This window comes from Trachinotus anak, unplaced genomic scaffold, assembly GCF_046630095.1.
Source record: "Trachinotus anak isolate AG129_WGS33_773 ecotype Australia unplaced genomic scaffold, CSIRO_AGI_Tana_v1 ptg000016l, whole genome shotgun sequence".
Classification (NCBI taxonomy): Eukaryota; Metazoa; Chordata; class Actinopteri; order Carangiformes; family Carangidae; genus Trachinotus; species Trachinotus anak.
Window position 1 is genome coordinate 17733634 of NW_027273867.1, and position 14417 is coordinate 17748050.

The window sequence follows — 14417 nt, forward strand, 5'->3', positions numbered from 1 at the left end:
TGCCCATGCATACTTGAAATTTTCAAGGTGGGTTGAGATTATTTTTAAAGTAGCAGCACTGCAGAACCCTGAGGAATAAAAATACCTAATTTCTATGAGCTGAACTCAGCAGAAAAAGAGACAGACAAGAGAATATGTTTGCTTCAAGAATAATTCAGAATGACAGAAAGGGAGAGAGAGAAGTGGTGAGAGATGAGCGAGCTGCAGATGATCACAGAGGTGTAGAGATAGCAAAGAACAGATAGACAGATAGAAAGAGAGCAAGCTGGAGGCAGCAAAAGTACAAAGTACAAAAACAAAACAATAAAAAGGTGAACAGACAGATTGGTGACACAGAAACTGAGTCGAGTTTAAGACTTTTGGTATCTATGCAGGTCAGATACCAAGGCTGCAGACATTAATTTACATAGGCATTACTTTTACTAGCAATGCAAATAATGGATTTTGCATGCAAGAACATTACTTTACATTAAACATCACTTTATACTGACAACCCAGAATTTAGGATACAACCCGTGTCCAGTAAGCCCAGTTTGATTCTGCAGTATTTTAGGGTTTAGAGGGATTGAACCACTTGCTCAAAAAACTCTATACTATACACCACATGGTAATGCAGTACACAGTAATACTATGGTCTATGATAATGACTCAAGTATAATTTTAATGATAATAGAATTTTTATGACTTTTGTGATCGCTCCCTGATTAATCTTAGATGGTGCACAGCTACAGTTTGCACCATTGTATATTAAAGAAGGGATAGGCAGTAGGCACCACAGGCACAATTCAAAAAGACACCAAGGACACTACCACTTCAGAAAACTTTAAAAATGATGTGTATCTCTAACATATAACGCCACCAGAAGTAAATCTCCACAGGCAAGTCTGACCTTGAGTTTGTGCTCCTTGCGGTTTATGATGACTGCAGTGATCTGCTGGTCCATAAAGATGAGGATGGTGCAAAGCAGGGCAGGGAGTGCTGCCACCAGCAGTGTCCACCAGGGATTTTCTCCTAATGGGTCCATCAGCCAGCCTCGGTTCTTTGACGTTGGCTGCAGGGAAAAGGCAGAGGTGTGCTACATTTAGTACATAAGGCATGAAAGATTTATTTGAGAATATTTAATGATGTGAACATTCATTAGCTTTTAAGTAGTAAATGCAAACATTTGCTTACAAAAGAACAACGTCACATCAAGGTTTGTTTTAAAGCCCCCTCCATACATTAAGGTAGACAGATCAACTGGAACAGATGTGTACCTCAAAGCGGTCAGGAACATTCAGTTTAGGAGACGGGATGCCCATTAGATAGTCCACCAACACCATGATCATGATGGTTATAAATACAGCAAAGTCGCTGATAGTGGAACGCACCTAGACAACATACACATGCACAAACACACACACACAAAAGCAAAGGTATATTTATTCACAGATTTAAGATGCGCTCCCATCTGATTTTCTACCGTTAATCAGTTTCAAATTCATCCTCATACACACTTAGAAAGAGAAGCTGCTTCACTACCACCAGAAGTCATTTACTGCAGGTGACTGTCAACATCCAAAGAAATAATTACACTTGTATTAACAGTAAAAACATCACAAATGATACAATACCAACTCCTGCCTACACAGAACACCAAGTGACAACAGACTCGCTGGAACTGTGTGGGAGGATGCAACAGGATCTTTCTGTACACAAGACTGCTCCCACATACTAATGACTGACGCAATGTAAACATTTACATTGTGTGAGAGGATTTAGCTCGATCTACACACACTCGCGCACACACAGATGTGGGGAAAACACCCTATTCAAATGTGGATTTATTGATATTTATATTATAAATTAATCTAACAAACTTCTCACCTTGGTGGGAAAATATCTCTCCGTCTTGAACTGCTTGAGGAAGGAGGACAGGAAGAAAGTGGTGAAGAAGAGGATGATGGACCAGAAGAGAACATCTGGGATGTAGGGCCCGTGGTGACCACAGGCTGGACCCACAAACTCCCCATGGAGCATTTTACACATCTAGAGGAAAAAATGAAATTAGTATTGTAAAGCTGTTTGGGATTAGCTGTTCCACAGCTGACAGTAGTATTACTGGCAGTTTTTGGCAGCTTAGTCATGGTAAACAGTAGTGGTACAAGTAGCTGCATTTGTGTTCATGTGCCTGACTAAATCAGTATGAATCAGTGAGTGAGTGTGAATGTCTGTCCAAAGTGCAATTCAGGCTGATGATGTCTGTCTGCTCCACTCATCCATGTAATTACTGGCTATCACACTGGAGGTCACTGTGCGCTTGCCTCACCGAAACATTGAAGCTGCTCCAGGGGATCGAGTCTGGGCTGTATCCTGTCCGGTTCCACTTCTGCTCGAGCTGATCTGTGGCATTGGCTGGTGGAGAGCACTGACACCTGTGGACAAGAGAACAAAAGTCCTACAGTTAAATTCAAACACAGGCCGTAGCAAATCTGCTAACGTCTGCTGTTTTTAAATTTATTATTTTGCAAGGGGGTAATTTTCATCTCAACTTTGGGGAACAGCTCAAGCCACTACAATTACAGTTTTCATGAAATGAAACACTGTTTATGTAACCCTAACTTAACATGACATCCTGACATGAATGTGTATTTTAAAAAGGGACATGCTAATGCTAATTCTGACACATTTGTTACAAAAATAATTCAAAGAAAAAAAGCTACTTTGTCACCAAAGAATGATGTTGATATAAGGTATTTAATGCATTGTGTCACAAGAATAAGTATTTATAATCAAACAGTCAAACTTCTGGAGACCCACAAAAACATGGATGTGTTTTGTGTCTTGGTTTTGGAAATAAAATGACTAATATCAAACTTTAATATAAAAGCAACTGAAGTCTCAGTACTCACGAATACAGGGTTAGGTTGTCCAAGTTGTTGTGCATGTTGACAGGGTAGTGTTCTCCCAGGTGAAACAGCTTCTCCAGAGCCTCGTAGATGAAGATGATACAGATGAGTGCAGCAAAGGCCTCCTCTGTGAATCGCGTGATGTAGCAGACCAAGGAGCTAGCATCTGTTGCCACCAGGACAAGACACAGGAAGGCTGTCCACAGACCAATGCTGGTCCGCAGCGACAGGTAGGACAGGCCATAGTCACTAAGAAAGAAAGACAAAGATTACATGGAGGTGAATAGATAGAGGTATACTCATGCATCTGTACCTGTATGCTTTGCAGACTATTTAGTCTTATCAATATTTTGCTTGAACTTACTTGCAGAACTTGAAGAGGATCTTCTCAAACACTAAAACAGGCCCTGTGCTGCCAAGAATAGTGAGGGGCTGGCCTGCGAACAGGGAGTACGTCACTCCTGTCAGTGATGCCCCAAATAGAGACTCTATGGCACTCTGTAGACACAGAGGAGAGGGAGGGCGTGAGGGAATGAGAAAGGGAGGATGGGGAAGATGAACCCACACAAAGGAGGATAAAGAGGGAAAGGCTGAAGGAGAAGAGAGAGAGATGAGGGAGAGACCCCCGACCAGAACACAGAATTTTGATTAAACGGACATTCTGGGCTGCATCTGAAAGGCTAGATAAACTGTTTGAATGTTTCCACTCTGCTGACTTGTCCGAAGCCATATCTCTGTGAAGCCCTCGCCTGCTCAGTTTACTCAAACGCATCACACACACCAGCACACAGACTGTGCCTATGCCAACAGTCCCTGACCTAATAAGGACATCTGGGTAAAAAGGAAAGACAGACAGAGAGAGAGAGAGAGAGCGATGGGGAGTGATAAAAAGAGAAAGACACTATACAGAATAGCTTGCAGTGTGAGAGTCAATTAGTGCACGGGAGGCTAAATAGTCATGACATCCTTTTTTGGCTTGTAAAAAAAAAAAAAAAAGACCTCATAGTCAAAGACCTCCACTCAGCTGAGAATAAAATACAACACTGAAGTGGGTGAAAGATGATCTTTACTTTTCTTGACACACTAAATGACCTGCTCTTTAAAAAATTGATGAAATAGAATAGTCAGAAGATGTGTTTCTTCCTAGTGAAACAGTAGCAATGACAGTAACTGGGATGGACTGTATGCAGATGAGCTCATCCGCATTCAAGCACTGCATGTACTGTACATATACAAGTATGGATATATGTTAAATGTAATGGTTTAAGACGGCATTCGTGTTGCATACAGTGGTTGACAGAAAATTCTCCAGAATATGTTCAGATAACTTCATTGCTTGATGCTAACTTGATGATTCTGGGAACAGCACAACTTCCATTTTAAGCGCACAAGAAGCACAAAAATATTCTAAATGCTCACATTTGACAGCCACATCTTTATCTCATGTGGCACAACATGGCAACCAGGGCTTAGGCGTTTGATTCCCACTGAGCACATAAAAAGTGCAAATAGTGACTTTTAAGTGAAAAGCTTTCAGACTCACTATGTTGCCTTTTGTTGCCTCTCCAAGGAGACCTCCAAATGTGATGACAGGGGACATGCAGGCACAGTAGAGGAAGAGGACGGAGGCTAGACACTGCAGACTGAGGGAGTCCCTGATGTCACTCCAGTAGAACGGTGCCTTCCGCTTGACATCTAAGAACAAACCTCCAAATATTCTAAAGAGGGAAGCGGTAGACAGTCATCAGTTATATTCAGAGAAAGGGAAAAGTCAAGTGAACACACCAGATTTAGCATCACAAACTCTGTTAAAGAAGCATTTATTCATCAGTTCCACTGAGATATTTCAGAAATCTACTCAAATTAAAAATAGTGCAAAGGTAAGAGCAGTCTAGATAAGTAAATGGTTACAATAATCATTCAAAGCAAACTAACTGACCCTATTTGTACAATGTGTTAACTCCTGTTGCTCCCTTTATAGTTGAAATGAATTCAATTATGTGTGTTTGATGATATGAGGTGATTAAAACTGCAATTTTGCAAAAATTGTCATTTACCACATGCTACCAATTTACATATTTAATTGGTAAGGAGTGCTTTTGTTGCTTGCTTGAATACTAATTGTTCTGGATTGATGGAAGTTAAGCCAGCATTAACACTGGTAGCGTACCCACTGTGAAAGCAAGGTGGTGTCCATGAGATTGTCAGTGTGTACCTTTTTAATATTCATCACCAAAACCTAGATGGCACTGTGATCTTGTTGCCTGACACACACAGACACACACAGACACACACACACAGACACACACAGACACACACACACACACACCTCGGGAATACGCCCACAACCCCTGCTGTCTCTTTTATCCCTGTGTCTGATGGCTTTCTTTACATTAGCTTCTTGCACTTCCTTACACTTCTCTATCCCCCAGTAGCTCCCCCATAGCAGCAGTGAAAAGCAGAGTGAATCTGTAAATAATACAGCACCTCCCAACTGATGTGTATGTGTGCAGTGTGTGTGTTTGTCTGAGGTTTCAAATAAACCCATTCTCCTCACTGTGTGGCCCAGGCTCTAGAGACCCAGCATGAGTTATCTGTAAATGTCACCATCTGAGGTTCATACAATACAGTAGAAATGTGTCTGCACAAACACACAGCAGTATTAACTTATAAACTTCTACATTTTATAGATTTTCAGTCTAGTCTATTTAAATGATAAATGGGGAACCTTACAGAAAAAAAATCTAAAAGCTTTTACTTAAAAAAAAAATGGTGCTTACAGTACCAATACTATTGCCATCTGCTGTTTGGAAAGAACTCAGTGTAAAGATATTTAATGTCTTGTAATTCATCTCATCATCATTCTCATTAATGTAATCAAAAATAAGACTCTGTAACTAAAGAAGATAAAATGAGGTCCTTAAGTAATATTAATATGAGGCACTTGTCTTGGTATAATCACCACCATATATTAAACATGGCGTCTTGTGACTAATGAAGTTGTTAATTCCACTAGGACATGCTTTAATTATCAAATATTTCTTCATCAACATATTTGCTAACATTTGCTGTGTTAATTAAAGTAAGGCCTAATTGCTTTAGAAGTGATCATTTAAAAATTGTTGCTGTGCCAAGAAAATGTACTGTGCTCACCTCCCAGTCCTCTGTAGCTCAGGCCCTGCGTGATGGTCGTCCTCCTTCTCCAGCTCTCCAGCTGGAGACGCAGTGCCGTTGGCCTGGGACGGTCTCTTCCTCTTCAGCTGCAGATTAAAGGACATTTAACACAATATGGTACCATTCATTGCAATTCCTTTGCTGTCATGATTCTTGAAATCCATAAGGGGGCACTCTCAGTGTGATTATAGAGGTTATGAAGTAAAGTAAGATATACAGACATACACATACAGAAAAGTCAGTGAGGTCAACATGTAGATTACAGTTTGCGGGATCAGACTAACATCCAGTATGTGAGGTCAGGTAAATGTGTATTGTGTTAGTGTGCTGGTTACAGGTTTGTATGCAGCTGGGTAATGATATCTGCACCAATGCTGTACATGGCAATTTAAGTGATTCTCACATGTCTGTTTAAGTTTACTCACACAATCTCTGACGGAGAGAATCACTAACCTGAGATGGGACATTCTTGGGGGGCTCAATCCGAATCGTGGGATCCCATTCTCCGGGAGGCAAGACAGTGACTTGATCAAGGAACTCATCTATCCCAGAGAGGAGATCCGTTCGGTCTTTAGCTTTGTATGCCACATCATGGAAAATCTACAAAGTCAATATTACGTCATTGCAATTCCATGTTAAATTGTTCACAGCAAGGCCAAAAATTCAAGGAGAGGGCAGTGTACCAAAGACGACTCTTACCTCATCTGTCATCAGTGTGGCCATGGATCTGCCAATTTCATGGTACTGTGGCCCTTTGCCGTGAGGACCCAAAAGCAGGAAAAGAAACCTTTGAACAAGACACACTCAAACTCAGATTCACCATGAAGAGCAGTAACTGTTAATATGAATCAGCAATACATACTGGAAAAGGTAAATAGACTGCATTTATATAGTGTTTTTCTAGCATTATTGACCATTCAAAACACTTTACACATTCACCCACTCACACACACATTCACACAGTGATGATACAATTCAGGGTTCAGTATGTTGCCCAAGGGCACTGCCTCCTTAAAGGTACACTGGAGTTTTCTGGTAAACAGTTCAATCAGGATTCATTGTTTCCAAATAAAATGTATTGTATGTATTCTTGGAGTCTAATAAACATGCTGAATGCATTTCCTTCTTCATAAAACTTTTGCAAAGCTGATTTTTTCAAATATTTTGACTAAAATATTTTGTTAAAATCCACACTTGCTATTAATCTTCTTCTCTGCCTTTGTTGCCACATTGCTGTGTCCTGATGTGGTACAGCCACAGCTGATTGGTGGAATAGAGTTAAACTGTCAACAGAAATGTGCTGGCCATTGCCCTCTTGATCTCATAGATCTCATAAATCTCAACAGTATTAACATGTCTGATTTTTTTTTTTTTTTTTACATTTTATAAGATCCAAACATTATTTCCTAAGAAATTGACTGAAATGTCAAAAAATGCACTCTCTCACAATGTTTAGGAAAGTGATTGAAAAAAAAAAAAAAAAAAAAAATCCCCGGGGCTGCCCCTTTAACTAGAGCTGCAGCAACATTCAATGGTTTCAAGCTCGGTTCAGTAATTTTTGCATAATAGCAAAAAAATAAACAAACAAACAGACAACATAACCTCTTTGGCAGAGTTAACTAGAAGGGCACTCAGAATGCACAGACTTCTGCCAAGGCCATTATCAAACAACATACACCAGATTAAAAAAAAAGAAAACTAAACTAAAAACCTCAAATTCATAGCAAATGATCCAGGGCTGCCCAAAATTGTGTGGGCTCTTCCCTGGCCCGTGGCCCATCCCTCCAACAAGTTCAGTGCAAATCAGTTCAGTACTTTATGTGTAATCCTGCTGACAGATAAATAGACATGGGTGAAAACACAACCTCTTTGGTGGAGATAATTATTTTACCTCGTGGGAACAGGCACTTCTGTGAGGCCTGTGATCAGGACTGCAGGGGACAGTCGTACAAAGGCAATTATGGGCTTCTCCAGGAAGTCCACTTCTCCTACCAACACGTTGGAAGCCTCAGCACCTGGGGGAATCTTTTTCATGAAATTCATGTCCACCTGAAACCGAAGGAACCAATGAAATAGAGGAGTCAGATATACAGACAAATACTAATAATAAAACAAAGGGAAACCAGAGACAAAGAAGAGGAAGTTGTCATAGAGAATAAGAGACTTGGCCACGGGAAAATGCAACAAAAGAGCACACATGCAAAAACAGATGAAGATATGGGAATGTAAGAGATGGCAGCAGGTCGTTGGGAAGCTATGTTAACAAATGACAGATAAATTATTAGCTACATTAAAGACTACATAGTACTGAGCAAAGATTGTCCGTTGATGAGATAAATTTCATATTGTGTTCCCTGAATAAATGTCTCTTATGTACAATGCTAAATACAGATCTGAGCATGGTAATATTTTTTTTTTTTAATCTTTGTGTAGGAAATGGTGTGCCTTCATCCCTCTTTTGTATCCTCTGACTCATATAAACACTGAACCTTATTTTTTGGCAGTCATAATGGATGGTTTTATAATGACAACTACACATGGTAGCCTGCCATTTTATTTAATGGATGAGGATAGACAAAAATGGTAGGATGGATGGCGGCCATGCGAGGGAGGAATTTTCAAAACTAAACACAGTTACATAACTACATAAGACTTTTACTTTGGTCAATTCTCAGTCCATTACAGGTGAAGCAGTGACTGAAGATGCCTCTTACTGAGCTCAGACGAAAAGGGCTGATGGGAATGTGATGTTGGCTCTCATAGAGGCAGTTTTCTACACAGGCCACTGAAATGTCTGTGAAAATCCAGAAACTGAAGAAAAACACGAATTGACTTTGTCATGGGCCCCTCCACCATGATGGACTGTTTCTGTGCTCAGCACTGTGGTTAGGTTACCTTGCTGAAGTCGACACTGCTGCTTTCTCTACTGACCCCTACTTTGGACGGCCTCCTCTCCACTGCCTTGTTGCCATCCAGGTTGTTGGGGACAGAGTTCGGAGACACCAATGGTCCTGGGAGGAAAGGGGGGAGGGGAGGGGGAAGCAGTGATGGACAATGTGTTAGGACTTGGGAGGCAATGACCGGAAGAGAAAAGCTTTGTGGTTCACCATGAAATGCTATTTGTGATGTCACTAATAAGTGCCATTTGTCTTTCATTGTTCTTTCTACTCAGATTTCAATTTTGAAGAAGTGGAAAAAAAAATGCTCAATGTATGTTAATTTGTGATAGACCACTACTTTATGGCATGGGCTCAACAAATGGGAGGCAATTTCACAGGCATTTACTCTCTCTTGGCAATCAAATCTGGTACAGAATCCTGATATCACACTGCCTCCCACACATGCTTGCGATGCAGTGCTACAGGTTTAGTGTGTGTTAGTGTGCTGTTTTAGTGTGATGTTTACATTCTGATTGGGTAATTTTCAACAGGAAAATGAACCACTGCGTCAAGCATATACAGTCACTTACACACCTTAGTAAAGTGGCCTAGCTTATCAGTCTTGGAAAGTGTTGCAGTCAGAAAATCTCCAGTTCATTTCTCCACTTCTTAGGTTAGGTTATCAACTATAACATTTGATTCCATCAAATGATAAAGTGTATCTTTCAAATTGCTTAACATTTAAATGGGATGAGAATTAACTCTGGTACTGCAGGTTTTCTATTGTACCAGGCAGTGAACTGCATTCCTGTGCCACACCAGGTCTGGATCATCCCCTATTAGATGACTCAAATTAAACCTGCAGTACTGGCAGTTAACAGACACAGACGTTGATATCCACTGTGATCCACTGACCAGTGGCTAACTGATATACAACAGAGAGGTGAGGAACCTAACAATACACAAAGTGTATAAAATGCTTGCTGAAATGTTAAACAAGATAAAATAGTCGTCAAATTTGCTGTTTAACATTTTACACTTTTGCCTGCAAGTGTAAGGATTTATTCCACCACAAACATTACATGCTAGAGTTAATGATACTATACAGGGCTTAATCCCTGATGGCTTGCCAAAGAGACGATACATTTCACACAGTGCTGTTGCTGATTGCTCCCCGTCTGTTGAGCTCATTACCCTGGTGCTTATGTCTGTCCTGCTTAACTTGAGTTCATGTCAGCCTTGAGCTAAAGGTGAGTGAATGTGTTTGATATGCCTGACAGTTCTCCTTCCTCAGGCTTCAGCACCTTCAAGTGTAGAAGCGAAAATATTTCTGTGCATAATTGGCTGCGCACTTCAACATTGCTTATTTGACTGGAGCCATACCAGATACAGGAAACGCTAGCACTTGAGGATACATGAGAGTGAGAAATGAAATGAGGGAGTAATGTATTTGAATCAAAGAATAGCATATCCATACTATCCTCTGAAATTCTGAAGTAACACTTCTTTTACCAGGTTTTCCTTATTTTCTCCTTTTTCACATCCATGTCAACACATTTCTCATTTTGCCATCAAGAAGTACCAATGTCAAACGAAGTACATTTTTAAAAGGCAAAGTAATATGCCTTTTTTGCATCTACAATTAATCCCAAATCAAAATTTAATTGTGCAATTTCTGCCAGCATGCGATTTGGCCAGTAAGCTATACCCTTGAACAGTACCCTGGAGTAGCCCCAGTGGATGCTGGGTAGCTCTGACTGCTGAACAGGAGCATGATTGCTCACATACCCGACAAAGCCTCTTGGAATAAGGGAGGGATTAGCTTAGGTTGCGTCCGCCAACACACTTCATTCAGCAAGGCTAAGCCCTGGAATGCTCCCCCATACCAACCTTGTAAACAGTGTCGTCACAGTGATGCCTCATTCATATGCAAAAAAGTAACAAATAAGTGAAATGATGTATTTTCTGACTCTTATGTGGGGCTGGAAGCAACAGGACTTTTCTGATTAAGGTAAAGAAAAAAGATATAAATTTATATAGGCTCTTGGTCTTGGATATATTTATGTGTTGAGCTTGGTCTACTGCTGGTGATCTACAGTTCTTTCTACAGTACATTACACTGTATAAAGCCTCACTGAGATTACAAGCAATGGCACAAGGATTCAATTAGTCCATACTTTTCTATTTTAAAATGGCCTCTGTTTCATAAAACTGACCTATGACAGTAGAGTGGATGCTTTATGATGTAGAAAAATTCTTCAGGCCCTCAAGTGGGGCCTACAATAACATAGAACAAGTGTACCAGTGAGTCCCTGCATACCCTGTATACAAGTATTTCCCCTATGACTTCATACTCAGTGGGTTCCTGGCATGAATATGTATAAATAGCAGACAGCTCAATCCCATGACAGTGCATGTCTAAATAACTGCAACAACAATATCTAGATCAATGCATTGTTGACTATAATTATTTGAAACCTGTAAACCAGCTATTACTGGCATCCAGAAAAAAACATCTAAATAACACAGTTAGCACATTTTACTGCCTAACACTTTTTCTCTGTTCAAAAGATGGTTAGTTTTTTTTTTTTTTTTTTAGGTACAGTGCCGTTTTTACAATCTATAGTGCACACCAGAGCATATAATTAAACTGCAAAGATGAAGGCTTGAAACCCCCCTCTGCATAACCCACACACTGATGTCAAGACGATTGCCTCTTGGGAAATACTGTATATTTTCCTAGAAGGGGGTACAATTACAGAAGCTCATCAGCTATAATAAGACCACCCCAACCTTTCAGATTCAGCTCCCACCAAGTGATCACTGGTTCTAATGACCCATACTTTGAAATGGAGCCATTCCCAGAATGAAACAGACGTACACACACGCACACACAGTCTAATAATAAACTGACAAGGCTTGGTTTGGGAAGAACAAAAAGTCACTGTAGGTGGCACTATGATAGTACATACAGTACCAACACGCCCACCCTGGTGTCGGGCTTATATTTAGCCATGCTGCTGGCACACATTGCCCTCACTACACTCTTAATCGGGTAAAAGAATGTTTAATTTTAGGAATTGATGAGGTGGAAGAGCATGGGTGCCAAATGATGCAATGGGAAAAGCACAAGTTGCATGACATTTATATTTGTGTGTACTCAAAGTAAGACAGTCACCTGAGGGTAACATAGGTTACATCTGACAGAATTTCTGCATCGTACCAAACGCATAAGGAACAGCTAGGGAATTCCTGACTCTATTTGTATCAGAGACTAGGGCATTTTTATACTGATTAGTACCAGCAATTTAAAGGCCAATCCATTGTCAATTACTTATTATAATAAAATGTGCTCTGAATGCACAGTCTAGGCCCCAATGTACGCTGCTTGAGCAGAAGGAACCTAATGCAGTGTTGAGTGAACAGCAGACCAGGACAAAAAATAAACAGCAGCCAACAGTTCCAATGAATGACATCCATGGTGAGAGAGGCTGTCAGGAGGTATAACCAGAGCAGCTTTGTGTCACAAAAACAGTCCTCCTGCCCTGTACAGGCAAAATTGAGAAATTCTGTCTAAATCCTCTCCAAAACTTCTTGTCACAACAGATTCATATAACACTCCTATCTCTATGGTCATCATACAAAACAATATTTAAAATTTCATAGGAAACAATTACAGAACTCTGATCAAGTTACATTTTCTTGATGATTTCCTCCTGTACAACCCATCTAGATTGGGTTGGCTTTATTGATTTTCATATATGCCAACTTAAGGATAAGTGTGTGCTGAGCAACTGTATTATATATCTGTATTATAAATAAAAAAATATCAGCCAATGCTGAAGATTAAATGCCTCAGTGTGTGATCAGTGGCAAGAAGGAACAATGTGATCGGGACATCCCTATAAAGAGGTTTTATATGAAAGAACCTGACTGAGAAGAGACAGATGGGGTACATAGCTATAAAAAGTAATGAAACATCAAAGGACACATGATGAAGTATAGGAGTAAGACAGAGAGACTGAAACATTTTGAAGGTAGCCATGCAACCACAATGAAGGAGGTGTGAGGTGGGACGGGGCCAAACAAGGCATAGACGCTGAGTGATGTCTTCGGATTATGCAAGGAGACAGAGAGACGTTTGAATGGTAAAAACGGGCAAAAGGAGATTTCGGGGCAGCATTAGTCGAAAATAATGGATTAGTGGAACAGACAGGACCAGAGAGGGGACAGAAGCAAGAATCATGAGTCGGAGAAGAGCGTAGTGTTTTGTATTTTGTAGAGAAATACAGTGGGAACAGCGTCTTAGCGAGTGAGCCTTGCTGGGTTATTAATGAGATGGCCGCAGGGTTGGAGAGTTGGAAGTTAACAGGGAGCAGAGCTTTCATGCTAGTGCTAGTGTTCTCTGTTCAAGCCGTGACTCACACTGGCAGGCTACACAGATATTTGCCTTCTAAGGGCAGCAGCTCGAGGCCCTGGGATGCTGAGGATGCTCGCCGGGTGAACTGTGGTGATGCTGCCTCTTCTTCTGCAGAGTTTGGTGGGTCGTCATCCTCGGGAGGCGATACCACCACCTCAGGGATGCCTTGAGGGCCAAGGCCTGTGCCACGAGTGCGTGGAGGGCTTTGGGAGGAGCGTCGGAAGGAAGCGGGGGTATTTTGAGGGGTGGTGAGGGGCGAGGGAGCTGGGGAGGACCCAGTGTTGGAGGAAGAAGAGGGCAGGAGGTGGTTGAGCAGGACGGAGACTCGGGACTCTCGTCTCTGGGAGAGGTTGGAGACAGAGGAGGATGCCCCTGGCTTGTGGAGAGAGAGACGTGAAGAGGACAGGCCCTCTCCTAACAGAGGAGACAATGGCAAAAAAAGGAAAGAAGAGGGGAGAGAGAAGGAGGGAAAGGAGGAATAGGAATAAGGGATGGAACAGAGAGGAGAAACATATGAAGTAGGAGTACATCACAAGGATGGTATTTGGAGGAGAGACAGCCAGAAGGAGTGGGCAGCAAGAGCGTGGCAGAGGTGTAGTTAGAGATTTGTGCTTGCAGAAACGTGAGCAAAAAGCATGGTTGTGTGCAGAAGACACAAAGAATGATTCAGTGAGGCACGTAGGAGGATCTGCAAGGGCCAAATAACTTGTTTCATTCAATTCCAAACAAACCAATCACACAATGTGACTGAACTGAGACACAGGTCTAACTTCAGATAGGCTTGCATGCAGGAGAGGATGAGTTAGCACAATGTCAGTGCACTGTAAGTGAACATGTGCTGAACTACAAACAGACCAGTCATAAATCACAGTACATACTCATGTGGTACAGGACATACATCTTTCATACTACAACTATTACCCACACCAACCATCAATATATAACTTTCACCTTTCACATTTGCGTTTCAGGTTTAATGACATGACAATGCAAGCCCAACAAGAACCAAAGGCACAGAAGTGGAGAATGTGATTTCTCTTTCATTCTTAAAACCTC

The 14417-nt window shown here is 41.1% G+C and overlaps 1 protein-coding gene across 8 annotated transcripts in view; it reads right to left on the reverse strand.

The window, feature by feature from the left end:
• The window catches only part of LOC139633638 (sodium bicarbonate cotransporter 3-like), a 41360-nt gene that overhangs the window by 5992 nt on the left and 20951 nt on the right, over positions 1 to 14417 (reverse strand). For 2 of the 8 annotated variants that reach the window (XM_071499426.1, XM_071499431.1), the window contains exons 7-19: positions 13392 to 13775; positions 8994 to 9073; positions 7954 to 8111; positions 6762 to 6849; positions 6516 to 6662; positions 6042 to 6148; positions 4432 to 4606; positions 3253 to 3386; positions 2892 to 3137; positions 2309 to 2414; positions 1867 to 2028; positions 1257 to 1370; positions 890 to 1051 (exon numbers count right to left, since the gene is read on the reverse strand). In XM_071499426.1, coding sequence (XP_071355527.1) covers positions 890 to 1051; positions 1257 to 1370; positions 1867 to 2028; positions 2309 to 2414; positions 2892 to 3137; positions 3253 to 3386; positions 4432 to 4606; positions 6042 to 6148; positions 6516 to 6662; positions 6762 to 6849; positions 7954 to 8111; positions 8994 to 9073; positions 13392 to 13775 — 2063 coding nt within the window. Of the gene's footprint in view, positions 1 to 889; positions 1052 to 1256; positions 1371 to 1866; positions 2029 to 2308; positions 2415 to 2891; positions 3138 to 3252; positions 3387 to 4431; positions 4607 to 6041; positions 6149 to 6515; positions 6663 to 6761; positions 6850 to 7953; positions 8112 to 8957; positions 9074 to 13391; positions 13776 to 14417 lie in introns of all 8 variants that reach the window. The other 6 variants (XM_071499423.1, XM_071499424.1, XM_071499427.1 and 3 more) reach the window with 5 other exon arrangements.